The 16,795-nt window shown below is 37.2% G+C and overlaps 2 protein-coding genes across 3 annotated transcripts; both read left to right on the top strand.

Moving 5' to 3' along the window:
* The first annotated feature begins 6,745 nt into the window (after nucleotides 1–6,745).
* On the top strand, nucleotides 6,746–10,277 carry LOC122008057 (protein GID8 homolog). The gene is made up of 6 exons (XM_042563640.1): nucleotides 6,746–6,882; nucleotides 6,964–7,123; nucleotides 7,261–7,367; nucleotides 8,903–9,034; nucleotides 9,390–9,546; nucleotides 9,933–10,277. The coding sequence occupies exons 1-6, from the start codon at nucleotides 6,838–6,840 to the stop codon at nucleotides 10,052–10,054; spliced, it is 723 nt and encodes a 240-aa protein (XP_042419574.1). The 5' UTR covers nucleotides 6,746–6,837; the 3' UTR covers nucleotides 10,055–10,277.
* An 879-nt stretch (nucleotides 10,278–11,156) lies between these two features.
* Nucleotides 11,157–13,067, top strand: LOC122008056 (protein Barley B recombinant-like). Of its 2 annotated transcripts, none has more exons than XM_042563638.1 (2): nucleotides 11,157–11,311; nucleotides 11,812–13,067. In XM_042563638.1, exon 2 carries the CDS (start codon nucleotides 11,840–11,842, stop codon nucleotides 12,731–12,733), a length of 894 nt encoding a protein of 297 aa, XP_042419572.1. In that variant the 5' UTR covers nucleotides 11,157–11,311; nucleotides 11,812–11,839; the 3' UTR covers nucleotides 12,734–13,067. The 2 variants fall into 2 exon arrangements, with proteins under 2 accessions (XP_042419572.1, XP_042419573.1); XM_042563639.1 differs by having other exon boundaries at nucleotides 11,161–11,311; nucleotides 11,726–13,067.
* The last annotated feature ends 3,728 nt before the right edge of the window (nucleotides 13,068–16,795 follow it).

The following is a 16,795-nucleotide window of genomic DNA, read 5'->3' as shown; positions in this document are numbered from 1 at the left end:
AACTCGGTATGTGTTTTGTAGAATAGTGAGTATAGCAGTACATGATCACATATCATATTAAGAATTTATCTCATTGCATCTCACAATAGACCTAAGAAGTCTTGCTTGTGTACTTCTTCAATTAGACATTATGCGAGATGATTAGAATGATGTTTTTGGTTCAACATGTTAGTCATGATACATTGCCTTGAGCCAATATGACATCTCGTAACATTAATCCTACCTTACTTTGGTCCAATCATAGGGAAAGCTATTGTACAAATCATGTACACTCAGCCCTACGATTATGATTGGAATTTTAATTTAAAATAACTATACAAATTATTTTTGAAATCCTTGTTGAAGTTTGTCTTTGGATGGGAGTTATCATTGAATAATTAGATATGAACTTACCAAAATATTGAAGTTTTCGACAACTTTCAATTTTGTGTAAATCTTCACTAATAAGAGTCCATTTTTATCAAATTTTATTTTTCCTTGATAATATGAGACATATATAGTGTCTACATAAAATTTCATGATTTTTAGAGCAGTGTACAATTATTTGTGTATTTTCAAAACTTGGATCTGAAATTATTCAGAAATGCAGTAATATCGGAATTCCCAATCGATCGGTCAATCGATTGGGAATTTAAACCTCACCTTAAATCACTGATTGACCTAAGTCCACTCTCACTTTCTCTCTTTTCCCTTTCGACTTAGTCTATGCCCTAGCCTGGGCGATTTTCCCACCTGCATTAGCCGTCTTCTCCGACGGTCTTCTCCAGCTAAGGGCGCTCTTCCATCTCTCTCCCACTTCCGCTCCTCCTCTCTCGACGAATAGGGCAACCCCTTCTTCCTCGTCTCCGCGTCACTTGCACACAATGCAGACTCAAAACCCTAAGTAATTTCTTTACACTTTTCTCATTTTCTCCTTGGCTCTTGCCTCTAACCCTTGATTGCTAATGTATGTTGTGTGTGTGTTTTTTTTATAGCGCACTGCCTTTCACTCATGCATTGCATTGTTTGCCTTCTTTGCATTCTCTGCATTTTCTTGCATCGTCTTCCCTGCCTTCCCTGTTGCTCTACAATTTCTCTTGCCAATTTTTTTTTCATCTGCTATCGAATAGGAAGAAATAAAAAGTTCGTGAATCGGGCGAAGGATTGTCCACACCACCATCATGCCCATTACCTCCCACTGATCAGCGCTTTCCTAATGCTGCTATGCAGCAGGCCTTTAGCAAGCATACCTTCAAACTAATCACCCCTAGGTCTGTTGATCTTCAATTCTACAGGGACTCTTGCTTTGATGTCTATTCCCGTTTCAGGCACTATAAACTTGAGTCGGTGTTATCTTGTGAGAGGAGTATCAATGTAAGCCTTGTCTCTGAATTCTATAACAATTTGCACACTTCTGATGGTGTCAACTATCGCACTCGCGTTGCGAAGCGGAGTTTGGACTTTTCCTATGAGATCCTTCAATCCTTTCTAGGGTGTCTACCATCCGACAATGATTTTGTTTTTTATCTCACACTTCCTGATGAGTTGCCTCCACCATTTGAGCATCTCAGCATTGCATCTATGCATCAGTCCCTTTTTGGTCGTCCTCGTCCGGACGGGCCGAATGCACAGATCACTACTTTCTCTTCTCTTGAGTTATCGGCTGAGAATGTCGCCTTGTTTAAGGTGATCATTAACTATCTCTTTCCCATTGTCTCACGTGCCTTAGCCACTCTTCGACCCCCTCACATGTTTGCACTATATGACATTCGACATTCCCTTGACATCAACATTGCTCTGAACATATTTCATTGCATCATTCATTTTACTCAGCCAGTGCAGCAGACGATTCACATGCCTTTCGGTCATCTCATCACTGACTGGCTGGAGTTCATGAAGATAGATATCTCTCGGGGACGGCTGGAGACCATGACCGTTGCCTACTCTCGGATTTCTTCATGCTCTTTCACGAAGACGGGCTTAGCGGTTAGTCCAGGGGGAGTCCAATGGCGCGATGAGCGTGCTCTTGGTGAGGGCCCTAGGGCTCACCAAAGGGAGGCCACGCAGGCACTAGTTCCTATGGCGCATGATGTCGAGGAGGATATTGCGGAGCCTGCTTCTCCGACATTTGAGGAGTCTGTGGATACCCGTCTTGAGGAGTTGCATATCGAGATGGCTGCCCTGACCACCAAGGTTGACACGATGCAGACGACTCTGGATACTCTGGTGGGTTTGGTGAGCTCTTGGGTGACGAGTCACCCATCTCCGTCTATTCCTCCTACTGCGGATGCTCCTGTTGCTGTTGTTGCATCTGCTGATGCTCATGCTCCTGCTTCTACATTTGCTCCTTTTGATCCTGTTCCTACTCCTTCGGGAGATGGTATCATTGAGTTTTATGTATCTCTATGACCCGTGCTCTTGTATGTTATGTGGATGTTTGTTGTGGAGTCCCTCCTGTGAACTTCACTTTCTTTTGGGTGTATGATATACTGCTTTTCTATATTATCTTTTGTTTCTAAATTTCTGATTGTTATATTATGTTGATATATGTGTGATGTAGGGGGAGTACCCCTCGAGTTTATCGTGCTTGCTTAGTGCACAAATTGAGGGGGAGTTTTATTTTTGATCTTTGACAAAGGGGGAGATGTATATTGAAGTTTATGCTTAATTAAGAAGGAAATTCATGCTTAGTCATATATGATTTGCTATTATTGCTTATGATCAAGTAAGATGACTTTTATGCCTAGTTAATAACAGTATTGTATTTACTGTTAGCTCATGCTTGTTGCTATTTATTGCTTATCGTCTTATTAGTATGGTGTGTTGGAAATTAGCCTAAATTCAAATAGATTGTCAAACATCAAAAAAGGGGAAGATTGTTGGTGCAATCATGCCTTGGGTGTTTTCAATGTGTTGACAACTATTTAAGTTTAGGTTAATACATTTGGATCTAACGTGTGCTGCAAGTTTTGCAGGAAGAAATCCAAGAAGGTCGACTACCGGAGTCTTGGCAGGAGAAAGTCCTTGCAGGTCAGAAGACCGGGTGTAAGGCAAAAGAAGTCCAAAGAGGTCGAGGATCGGAGTCTTGGCAAGAAAGTCCAGGGATGCGTTTATCTGGCACGAGGTATTGGTTGGGAAACCAGCAAGCAATCGATTGAGGTGCATAACTGAACAGAATACTGCTGAATCGATCAGCAGATCGATTGGAGGAAACCAATCGATCGACCGATCGATTGATGACCTCTGCGCGAAAGCACAGAATGAACTTGAATCGATCAGCCGATCGATTGGAGTAATCCAATCGATCGGTCGATCGACTCAGATGCTTTCTGTGCAAGAACACAGTGTGAACCTGGATCGATCAGCCGATCGATTGGAGATACCCAATCGATCGGTCAATCGATTCACAAGGTTTCTGCACGAAGGAGCAGTACGATTTTGAATTGATTAGCCGATCGATTGGAGGTAACCAATCGATGGGCCGATCAATTGAATCCACTTATATACCTATGAATTATGCGGCCGAATCGATCTAGTGTTGGTCCAATCGATCGTGACGATGTTCAACGGCTATATTTGAATCGATTGGAGATGTGTTCAATCGATCGAAGGCGACGGTTACGTGAGAAATGACTACTTTCAAAGACATATAAAAAGGGAAAAATAACTATAGCAAAATATATCTGGTATACTCATTGTGCTAAGCAAAAAGAGAGCTCTCCAAGTGATTTCAAAGAAAAAGATTGTGAGTCTCTTCCTCCTAAGTCTAGATCTCATCTTGTAAGAGGAAGAGGCAACCTTGTAAAGGTTTCTCCACCTTCGTTTGTGATAATGAGAAGGAGAAGTTCATATTGGAGCTTGATCGTGTGGGTGTGTGCCTTGGATTAGTCACCTCAAGGAGGTGGAGACCAAGTAAACTAAGGAGTTAGCATTGCTTTCTTGTTTTCTTATCTTTCATTTCTTTCTATTTTGCTTTCTCTAACAAGTTGTAGGTGAAAAATCGAAGAAAGGCTATTCACCCCCCCCCCCTCTAGCCATACGCAAAGGTCCTAACACCTTCTACATTTCAAAGTTTGATGAACGATATCTTCAGGCCTTATCTCCGTAAGTTTGTTTTGATTTTCTTTGATGATATCCTTGTTTATAGTTCATCATTCGAAGATCATTTGCATCACCTTTATAAAGTACTCACTCTTTTACGTGAGCATTCTCTTTTTGTGAAAAGATCTAAGTGCAGCTTTGGGACAACTAAGGTGGAATACCTTGGTCATATTGTAAGACAAAAAGGAGTAACTACTGATCCCTCAAAAGTACTAGTTATGAAGAAGTGACCCACCCTAAAGAATATCAAGGCATTACGTGATTTTCTTGGTCTCACAGGTTATTATCATAAATTTGTAAAAAATTATGGAAAGATAGTGCTCCACTAACAACTTTGTTAAAGAAAGATGCATTTAGATGGTGTCCTGAAGCAGAAAACACATTTCAAAATTTAAGGAGACTATGACGACAACACCAATTCTTGCACTACCTAATTTCAATAAGCAATTTGTCATTGAAGCCGATGCATCTGGAGTTAGAATCAGAGCAGTACTTATGCAAGAAGGACAACCATTAGCTTTTACTAGCAAGGCACTATCTCCTTTACATCAACATATGTCAATTTATGACAAGGAAATATTGGCTATCATATATGTCGTTACAAAATTGAGACCTTATCTTCTTGGCCGACACTTTCAAATACGAATTGAGCATAAGAGTCTAAAGTTCATCTTGGATCAACGAATCTCAAATATGGATCAACAAAAATGGATCAAGAGACTTTTAGGATATAATTATGAAATCATTTACAAGAAGGGAACGGAAAATACAGTAGCTGATGCTTTATCTCACCTTCCTAACCAAATAGAGTTTGCTGCTATATCTTTAGTAACTTGCAAAAACTTGGAGAACCTAAAAAAAGAGCAAAAGGAAAATTTAGCGGCACAAGCTCTCATCCAAAACATATTACAAAATTCATTGCCAGAACCCCACTATTCTTGGGATGGAGAAATTTTATGATATAAAAATAGAATCTTCCTTCCAACAAACTCAGTTGAATAGGAAGTAATATTGGAGGAATTTCATTGTTCGCCAATTGTAGGGCATTCTGGTTTCCTACGCATGTATAAACGGATTTCAAGAGCTTTCTATTGGAAGGGAATGAAGAAAGATACCAAAAACTTTGTTGCTGAATGTGATATATGTCAAAGAAACAAAGGAGAAAATGTAGCAAGACCAGGTCTTCTTCAACCCCTTTCCATACCTGAACAAATTTGGACAGGCCATTCCATGGATTTCATAGAGAGGTTACCCACTTCACAAGGACAAACTACTATCATAGTGGTCATTGATCGTCTGACAATATATATCCATTTTTGTACATTATCGTATCCTTATTTAGTTGTCCGTGTTGCTCAAGCATTTGTTGACCATATAATCAAACTACATGGTCTACCAAGATGTATTGTCACTGATAGAGATTCGATTTTCACAAGTAAATTTTGGAGAGAATTATTCCAATTGCAAGGCACTAAACTTAATTTTAGCACATCCTACCACCCACAGTCTGATGGACAAACAGAGGTGGTTAATCGATGTTTAGAGAATTATTTACGTTGCTTAACTGGTGATAGACCCAAAGAGTGGGTTCGTTGGCTTCCATGGGCAGAATGGTGGTACAATACGACCTACCACTCAGCTACTAAGATTACCCTATTTAAGGTTGTTTATGGATGTATGCCACCCTCAGTTAGCTCATACACACGTGGATCAACAAATGTGCATCAAGTTGACCAAAACCTACGCACAATGGACCAAATATTGCAACTTTTGAAAAACAACTTATTCAATGCACAAGCAAGAATAAAGCAACTGGCTGACAAGCATCGTTAGGAAAGAGAATTTGCAATAGGAGATTGAGTTTTTCTAAAACTTCAACCATACAAACAAGTTTCAATTCGTCCTTCAAACTCTAAGAAGTTGTCATCGAAATTTTATGGCCCTTATAAAGTGATAGAGCGTATTGGACCTGTTGCTTATTGCTTGGAGCTTCCACAAGATTCTAAAATACACCCTGTATTTCACGTGTCTTGTTTAAAGAAGAAACTAGGCGATAAATTTACTCCTCAACAACACCTTCCTGAAGTGAATTCAGTTGGTGAAGTTAAATTTCAACCTTATGCTATTTTAGAAAGGAGACTTGTGAAGAAGAACAATCAAGCAACGGTTAAGCTATTAATTCAATGGGACAATTTATCTATCGATGATGCAACATAGGAATTATATGATACAATTCAAGAAAAATTTTCAGAGTTTATTGATAAACAACCTTGAGGACAAGGTTGTTTTGAAGGGCGGTGGAATGAGGCTAGATCCTCTGGATCACTTTTTGCGGTCCAGGGGATGACCCCTTTGCATGCATTGGTGGGATGGATGATCCCCACTTATAAAATAGGTGGAGACCATTCATCCCCACCAATACATATAAAGGGACCATTCCCTGGACCGTAAAATCTACTCTCCAATAGAATGATAAGATCCTTTAATGTATCTATTCAAATAAATCCTTTAACTTTATTTCTTTTTTAAAATAAATTTTAGGTTTCTCCTTTTTTTTTTTGAAAATGTATTTTTTATTTTATTTTTCTTTTAAAATTTTTCTTTTGAAAAATTAGTTCAGGTAGATATTATGTAATTTTGGAAGATAAATTTTTTTTTAGTTAATCAATTTCATTGATCCTCTCGAAATGATATCCTATCCTTCTCATTTTTCTCTTTCAATTTTTCGTGATAGGCCCCTGTTAATCCGGCGATCTCATGTTCTACTACCTTCCTTACCGCTTTAACCCTATTGAAGTCCCTGTAATCTTCCTCTTCATCTCCATTCCAGAAGCCGATTAGGGTTTGTTCCCCTCTCTGGCTCAATCCGTCTTCTTCTCGCAGCCGATGTCGAAGAAGGTGATTACGAGGGATGAATGGGAGAGGAAGCTTAAGGATGTGAAGATCACGAAGGAGGACATGAATAAACTCATCATGAACTTTCTCGTCACCGAAGGCTATGTGGACACCGCCGAGAAGTTCCGCATTGAATCCGGCACCGAGCGTATCCTGTCACTTTTACTTAAAAAATTGTTCTTTTGCCTATTTTGTTTTTGTGTTTGTTGTGGGCTTTCCTTTGCTTGTTCCGTTCGTAATTGTCAATCGTGTGTTTCTGTTTTATTTTTCCTTATGAGTGATTAGCTGGCGTTGACCTCGCCACAATAACTGATCGCATGACTGTGAAGCAGGCTCTGCAATCTGGCAATGTGGAGGATGCTATCGAGAAAGTTAATGATTTGAATCCTACGGTAAAGCTCAAATTCTGTCATGGCACCTCGTTTAGGTGTTTGTTCTGTGGACCAATGTTTAACTGATTGTTTGTATAGAGAATTTTTGTTATTAGTTTTGACAGCTATTGGGATTATCCTACGAATGTAAATTTTGAATTTTCTGAAAAAATTGATCTTTTGTGTGCTGGTAGTCCTAATATATATCCTAGTAGTTGTCACCCTTGATAGTGAATCAGGGGAAATCATATACCTTTCGATTCATATGGAGCCCTAGATAGTTTTCTTCTTTCATAGATGTGTTATAACCGAAGGGGAGCCTTGGAGCAAAGTTGTTACCATGTGACCGTGAGGTCACAGATTTGAGTTGCAAAAATAACCTCTTGCAAAATGCAAGATAAGGTGGCGTACAATAGACCTAATGTGGTCCGACCCTTCTCCGGGACTCTACACCGACGAGAGCTTCGTGCACTGGGCTACCTTTTATAGATGTGTTATAACCATGAATTTTTTATGGAACTTCTTGCGTTGGGGTGGATATACTTATCAATTAAGTGTTATACGAACCAACATTTTTGTTGTTCATGCTATGAAAACTAAGTTTCTAGTCCTTTTGTAACTTAGAATGTGAATGTAACGTTCAACCTGACTAACAGTTTACCATTAAATTAATTGAATTGATTATAATTGAAAGTTCAAGGGATTGAGATACCAAACAAAACTATCACTATTTTATTTATCATGTTTGTTTAGAATTGAAAATGAGAAATACTCTTGTTTATTTGTTTTTTGTGTTTTGAGATGTACATTTCATTTCCGCTCAACTTAATTTTTCTCTTTCCCTTTGAACAAGAGAAATCAATCACTTCGTTTCATTCTTTTCTTTTCTCTCTTGTTTCCATCCAAGTAAACACAAGATGAAAGTGATCTGAAAGATCTAGCTATTACTGCTGATATAATCTCACATAAAGTTCCTTAGAAGAAAAAGGTCCAGTATAATAGACCTCAAATAGTTGTGTTTCACTAGTTTTTATTGTTGTTAAAGTATTATTTTCTATCAAAGGTGAATCTAAAATTCCTACCAATGTTTTATTTGGCATATGCATTATTAAGTAATAAAGTAGGGCTTGTCGCAGAGATTGGGTGCTGATATCTTGGCTTTGATTCTCTCATTTTACTTAACATTATCAAGCTGGATTACTGTTTTTATGAGAGTCTTTGGCACTTTAAAGATTAGCATGCAATTTTTTGTTCATTCCTCATGTGTGAAGCTCAAGCGTCCGTTCAATCTAGAGATGCAGTCAAAATTAGTTCATATTGGTGTATTTACATCACAACTTAAGTAGACTACTGGGGAAGGATAAATGATTTTTGCTTCTACCTTATTTTAACAAGAATGTATGATTATTTGGAAACTATTTCATTATGTATTTACAAGTTACTTCGCTCCTTCTTTTGCCATGAATGGATACTTATTTTGTCAACTCAAAATCATTTAGTAGACTGTATAAGGATTTTGTTTCTTTGTTCCTGACTTAGCATGTTTCATTTTGCAGATTCTAGATACCAATCCTCAACTGTATTTCCATCTGCAGCAACAGAGATTGATTGAGTTGATTCGCAGTGGGAAGATAGAAGAGGCTCTAGAGTTTGCACAGGAGGAGCTGGCTCCAAGAGGAGAAGAAAATGTATGCTCGATTCAGTCTTATATAGAAAAACTATCATCATTAAAGATCCTCGTGTTCCCATTGTCACCCACATGGAGTATATATTATCGTTCTTACATTTGACCTTACATGAACTTGTTCAGAGGGCGCTTAGTTTGTTCTTTTTTATTTGCATTTGGCCTTCTCATATAGGAAAATTTGCTGTAATTCATTCCTCTGAACTTTGCTGAGTTTGCTCCATTGTTCTCTTGTTTGGCTAGAAGTATATCGATGCGTTATTATGTGAAATCTTGAATGAATTTTGTTTCTTTTTATTTGCTGGCTGTGATATAGAGGAAAGGTGTATGCTAATTAAACTTTATTTTGGTTTTGGCAGCAAAGTTTTCTTGAGGAGTTGGAGAAGACAGTCGCTCTCTTGGTGTTTGAAGATGTGAAAAATTGTCCTTATGGTGACCTTCTAGATGTGTCACAACGCTTGAAAACTGCAAGTGAGCTTAATGCTGCCATACTAACAAGCCAAAGTCATGAGAAAGGTTGGTGGTATTGGTATTTATTTTTAACTTCCATCTTTACAACTCCTTCCTATGAAATAAAGGTCTGCGCAAATATACTAACTAGCCAATTCAAATTTATGACCAAAAATCTTATACTTTATGATATTATGGAAGCTCTAGATGTACTTATTTTAGATTCAAGAATTTTCTTTTTTTTTTTCAAAATTGCCCAAGAAAATGCTAATGCAACCCGGGGAACTCTATTAAGGAATATTTTTAATAGGAGGTCATTCAAAAGTGTAGATTGATGCTGGTTCTAGCAAATTCAATCCTATAATCACCAACTAAAACAATAATTTGAATTCCTTCTCAGTGCTATAAAATTTCTGACTTGACCTGAACAAGACTTCCTATTGTTTTGGCAGATCCAAAGCTTCCTAGCTTGCTGAAGAAGTTGATATGGACTCAGAATCAGCTGGATGAGAAGGCTGCTTATCCAAAAATTAACAATTTAACAACTGCAGCACTTGATGATCCAGTAGTTTGAACACGTTAAGCTTGCCTCTCAGCTATTGGTTCATGAATAACTTCTGCATTCTCTAAGTTCGGCCGGTTGGAAGGCTCGGTTAGCTTTGCTGTTGTTGGATGTGTAAATTAGCTGTTTTATTTTGGATATTTAAGTTATAATTGAACTGTCATTGTCTTATTTGGATATTTATGTCATAATTATCCTTTCAAGAACTGCATTTAGTTAATTTGCTACTAGATTACATGCCTCTTGGTGTAATAATGTAAAATAGAATCAGTCCTACTACAATTTTTCAGACCGAAACTATAGTTTCGATCATTGTGTTGCTCAGCATCCTACACTCTTTTTTCCCCTTACTTGAAAGCAAAGCAAGCAAGTTGACATACCAGATCATGTGCTTCTTGTCTCTGTTATCAAGATCCATGTGCACTTAGTGAAAGTGGAGTATTTTGCTGATGAACTCATCTATTAGGTAGGCTTTGCTCAGAGGATTGGTAGGTCAATGACTCTTAAGAAAATATTATCTACTTAAGCATAAGGCAAACACAACCAACTCACTCAATCTCATTCTAACCCTGAACCTTCCTCCTATCGTAGTTGTATCGAAGAAGTGGCGGCAAGTGTTGAAACGAGAGACATACCCAAGACTACAAACACAGAAGAGGTAAGGTTAGGAGCATTTTTAGATAATATTAGTATAATTAGGTGTGAGATCATTTCTAAAGATAGTGAAGAAGATATTATTTGTAAATCTTTTGATGACACTTACCACATCATTGCAATAGTTGTTTTTGAAACAACACTATCCATTGTAATTAAATATAATAAATATTATTTCAATGAATATTGAAATAGAATTCATTAGCATTTAAAGTTTATTTATTTTGTATTAAACAAACAAAAATGCTCTCATCAAATTAGATATCAAACTTATTGATCAATAATTCATTCATTTAGAGCCATCCACATATGTCGAATGCAAAACAGAGGAAAATAAACTTGAATGGCTTTTGGGGGAAAGAAGGATTATAATAAACGAGACCAAGTTGGGTTCTCAAAACAGAGTAATTATTTTATCTTTATGGATGCAAAATAAAAGAGTTGCATTTATGAGCAAGCAAACATTTCTTGTCAGATAAAAACATTTGCGCTTGCCGCATTTATCGAAAGTATATTTTGCCCCCTTTTTTTTTTTTTTCTCTATGCCCCCTTTTCATCTCACGCGCCGGTGAACCCTAGACTCGCTTCCCTTTTCGCCATCGTCTCAGTTCTCAGGTAAATTTCGGTGCCCTCTTCTCCTCCCTGCCTTGCTTTGCCAGTGAGGAAGTTTTCGTTTTTTTTTGTTTTTGTTTCTGAAACCGCAGCGCCAGTTTTTTTTTCCCCTTTTCGTCGTGTGTTTTTCTGCGAGATTTTACCTTGTTTTTAGCATGTGCGTTGTAAATGTCTCATCTTGGGACCTGGCAGTTCAAGCTTTACTGCGAATGCAGGCTGCAGGGATTTATTGGGATTTCATTCTGCTGTTGGTTTATTTGTTGCTTGTGCGATCGGCTTTTGTCCCCAGGGTTTCTTCGGGGATGCTGCTTTTGCAGTTTTCTTTTATATAAAAAACATATTTTTGCTTATTTTGCAGTTTTATTTGCATCTCTCATGCACTTGTTGTTGTTGTTTTTTTTTTTTTTTTCATTAAAGGGGTTTTGGCATTGGGCATTGGTGAGATGATGCAATGTGTTTGAGTGTTGGTCGATATCAGCATAAAAGTAACGATTTTTTTACAGTGATTGCTAAATCAGAATATAAGCTTCCATGGATGACGATGGGGGATTAGGCATCCGGAATTGGGGCTACTATGACCCACCATCAAAGGAAAATCTTGGGTTGCGGCTCATGCCTTCTCTGGTGGAGCGGGATGTGAAGCCAGTTGTTTCAAGTAGTGGGTTCATTCACAGGCATTGCAATCTTCCCGAGCCATCACTTCCAATGGACTTTGTGAGAGATGGATGGTTTCACCATAGTAATGACAATGTAAAGAATGAATATGTGAGGGAAGGATGGATACACTATAACAATGACAATAGCAAGAACTTCCCTTTTTTGACAACAAACCATCAGCAGCACACCAGTTATAGTGTCCTCCCTGATCCTACCATAATGAACAATGTGCAGATGTTTCAACACTTGGAGCCACAACCCAAGGAGGAGAAGGTTTTGATGAAAGAAGAGACAGTAGAGGGAAATGGGCCTTCTTTGAAGAAGAGATCTAGGGGTCGTCCACATAAATCACCAAAGCCAAAGAAGCCCAAGAAAGCCGCAGCACCAAGAGATGGGGTTGCTAATGGCTCCGTTTCACATGGAAAGGCTGGGAAGAAGAGCACAAGTATGGTCATTAATGGGATTGATTTTGATATCTCAAGAATTCCAACCCCAGTGTGCACTTGTACAGGAAAGCAACAACCATGCTACAAGTGGGGTATTGGAGGATGGCAATCAGCATGTTGCACAACTAGCATTTCTATGTATCCCCTTCCAATGAGCACCAAGAGAAGAGGGGCACGCATTGCTGGTAGAAAGATGAGCCAGGGTGCATTTAAGAAGGTACTGGAGAAGCTAGCGGGAGAAGGTTATAACCTTTCTAACCCGATTGACTTGAGGACATTCTGGGCCAAGCATGGCACTAACAAGTTTGTGACTATCAGGTAAAGATTTTGTTGGATAGGTTTATGAATCATTGCCTTTGCAATGGATCATTGCTTCTCTAATGTAGATTAATTTGTGTCCTGTGGAAATCGTTCGATATAACTTGAGTGTTCTTTTTTGTATTATTAGTCTTAACATGGTTTATGGGGCTTAGACACTCAGGTTATATCATCAAAGCTTGTAGCTTTTTGTGCGAAACAATGCACCCTAAGATGATCCTTTCACCTACTACATATAATTTTTTGTTTACTTGCTTCTTCTTGAGATTAAGCTTGTATGGCAGTGTCCTAACAAGTGCTGTTTAATGTTTCTACTGTTTTTATGATGTTTTGAGTCATGTATTGGTGTTTTGAATGCTCTATATCTATACTTTTTATGATTAAGTTGTATTTGATCACTGTGGGAATTAATATGGTATAGCAATTAGATCTGTTCACAAACTTGATTTTAATTTTCACTGTCAGAACTCAAAATTGAAATAGTCCCTTTAACATATAAAAAATCTTAATTCATAGTTTATCAATTGTGCTCAAAACTATAATTATATGATATTATCATATATGTTGTTTATAATGCAATATTTCATATCATGAATTTTGATGTATATAATTTTTTCCACTTTTTATTGATCATTGGTTCTTAGTTTGTGTTAACTAACATGTACATTTCTCAAGTAATCAATGCTTTGGATAGCATATGCAGTTAACATGCAATTAGTTGATTATTTAATAGATTTTCATTTTGCAGTTCATACTCAGTATCTAGTTAAAAATATTTAATTGTTTTATATTATTTAAAACCTTCAATTTAATTGGTTGTAAAAGAACTTAATTAAACAATTCACGAAAGCTGGTTTACGTCTACCACATAGCATGAATTTTAAAGATACAAAGTTAGACCTAAAGCCTTAATCACTTACCACTAAATAGAACATGTAGTGTCTGTACAATAAAGCTTCAATAATTGTTATTTGAAGTGCTAATTTTCTTAATCTATTTACCAAATGCATCATTACTATAATCTTCATTGAAGCAGTTGCCATACTCTCTTTTTGTAAACCAGGTTGTGGTTTATTAGTTTCCATTTTTGGTTAAACGAGTCTAGAACTCTGTAGTTATGCAAACTTATTAGTATATGCAGCTTTTGCAACAAAATTTCACCACAAGCTTATCTTTCCTAAAAATCAATTAACCATCCTTTGTTTTGTGTCATGTTATCTTAGCCTATGGGTTTCATTCTCATTTGTTGATATTAATATTTTCATGGAGTTGATTCTAAGTCATAGTATCAACCCATTCATCTTCACATTTACTATATTTCTTTAGATAGTATATTTTTTAAAACCCAATAATTAGTATTATCTAGATCAGTAATGAAAGATTAAGACAATAAATGCTGCATGCGGCGCATGTACCTGTTTTTCTTGTTATTTCTGGCCTAGCTGCATGTTCACCTTGCCCTCATAAGCTTGCTAAACCATGCTGTACAATGCCCTGATTATCTAATTGTTATAATTTTATTGGTTAGAAGTAGAAAAGCTAAGGGAAAATATTTGGAGGAAGACTCACCTAAATTCATCTTGACATCCTTCAGTACATGCCAAAGCATTTTGGGTGTTGGCATAATATAGTGTTAAAATTGTTCTATCCCATCCCAGGACTAAAATTTCAGCATAGGAGGGTATTTTAAACTTTAGTTTATTGTGATTGCAGTCCTAGTAATCTGTTGTAATTTTCTGGTTATGGGGAACCTTGGTCGTGGACTCCCTTAGCCCCGTTCCTGAGACCATAAATGACAAAAATCAGGAGACCAATGCTTACCTACTATTGTTCTGGAATAACTTCCCAACCAATGAGTCAACTGTATATAAATTGTTTCTATGTTCAAATTAAGTCATCCTTATTTTAATATTTATTAATCAAATTTTTAATGTGTCATTGATCCTAAACATTTACACTACTCCTTTGTTCTTCTTCCTATTTTTCTTCTTGTTTCTTATGCACATTTAAAACCATGGACCGTTAAATCTTTTTATCTATTTATTTTTGTCTCCTCGGCTTTATGGTATTCTCCCCTACCAAGGAACTCTATTAGGGCCATCAGAACCAATATCAAGGCAAACAATTCCAGTTATCTCCTCTAAGCTCAGGCATTTGTGGTTTTTTTTGTTCTCATTAGAAGTATATCCATCTCATATCCTCGGCTTCATATAGAAGAATGGGAAGACTTAGTATATACATTATGTATCAACAATATGAATTTACTATAGCAACGCCACTAATATTCCACTCTACCTTAGAAGAGATATGAGATGTTTGACGGCACATGTACTTTTCTGAGTAAATATTTTCTTGCATATATCATGTATCTAGGTATTTTTTTTTTTTTTAATTTATGACCTGATGGTTGTTCATCTCAAGTAGGATGAACTTGCTATATATCATCCTATCATCTTGGATCCTATAGGACGAAGAGTTTCAAACAACTGAAAACTTTTCTAGCCTTGATGATTTATACAATATTGTTCGATCACACTTGTGATTGCTAGTGTCATCAGTTGAATTCCTGGGCTTTAGTGCTTCATGCTTCCCCTGCATCTAAATCTATGGCCTACCCAACCCCATTGAAACAGTCTTAACTACTGGATGAGTTTATTGATATGGAGGGTGCGGTGGTGGTCACAAGCATATTCATTGTCGAAAATAAAGGAGTTTGTTAGTCTTTTGCTTTCACTTACCATGTCAGTGCTAAACATGTGAACTTGCAATGATCATTGTGCATTTTTTCTCTCTAATACTCATGCCTCTCTTTGCTCTAATTCACTTTGATATTTGAGATCCAAGTCATGTCTCTAGCAATGGTGGTTCTTAATATATATATATATATATATTTTTTTTTTTTTCTTTCATTGATGACTATTCTCATAGGACACAAAATACTTAACTCAGGCTCGTTTGGAAGTGTTTGATACATTCATTTTTCCTTTTTTAATTAATAACTTCAGATCCACACTCTGAATCTTTGTTAGTTACTTTGATACCCAAAAGGTTTTCTGGTGTTATGATTCCCCGTCACTTCTCTCATATGTCTATACTAAGGCCATATTCTTTGATACTACACTCTATTTCTTGGATTTTTTGCCGTCTCTACTTGACTCCATGTCATTTCCACCTTCAGCTTAAAGTTCATCTCTCTGCCAGATCCATCCAAAGCATCACTTTGTAGCAAATTATTAGGAACAAAATCTGATAAAACAGAAAACGAGTACATGCATCATGCTTATGCTGCCTGAGTTGATCAATATTTTACTTAGTTGGAGGGCTCTATAGAGGCATGTATAGATGTGAACTGAATGTTTAGTCTTTTCTTGGGCAGGGATAGGTATAGCAGATTGTTGGAGTTTGCTTTCAGTATTTTTTTTCCTTCAAATATTTTAGCAATGGCGCTGCCTTATTCTGAAATTTGTTAACTGATTTTCCTAATGCAGCTGAAAATCCATCAAACTGATGGATTTTTTCTCGTTTATAAACCCTTCCCTTCTTGCTTGCAATTTTGAAATCGCGTCTCTTGTGGATATTTTGACATCTAGAACGAGTTATCTTCTTTGATTGGATACTTACCAAAAGTATTCTTACGTGGTTTGGATCTAGAGATCCATTTTCTCATTATTTAGATATTGACATTCTTTATGTGTTTCGATGGCTTTTATCTTAAGTATTCTGGTGGCTGCTACGCATTGCAATACCAATACCTTAAAACTATTAACATTATTGAGTTGAACACAATTTTAGGCTTTGCTAAAAATGTTGCACGCTCTGAGGAATCTACAATATCTGAAATTATGTTTCGATTGAAATTCTGATTTCTATGGTTATTTACACGGAGTACCAATTTGTTATTGCTTCAAACTAGGAATGTGCGGCCGATCGGGAAAAACTAGAGCAGTCGATTGGATGGTGCGGCCGAGCGGGTTGAGAAGCTGAGCAGTCCGAGAGGCCGAGCGAATGTGTTGTTGAGTTGTCGAGTGAGCGTGCTGTCGAGCGACCGAGCGAGTATTCGGTCAGC

The sequence above is a fragment of the Zingiber officinale genome, chromosome 8A (assembly GCF_018446385.1).
Source record: "Zingiber officinale cultivar Zhangliang chromosome 8A, Zo_v1.1, whole genome shotgun sequence".
Classification (NCBI taxonomy): domain Eukaryota; kingdom Viridiplantae; phylum Streptophyta; class Magnoliopsida; order Zingiberales; family Zingiberaceae; genus Zingiber; species Zingiber officinale.
Note: the sequence above shows the minus strand (reverse complement) of the source record. Positions and strands in the feature narration are given on the sequence as shown.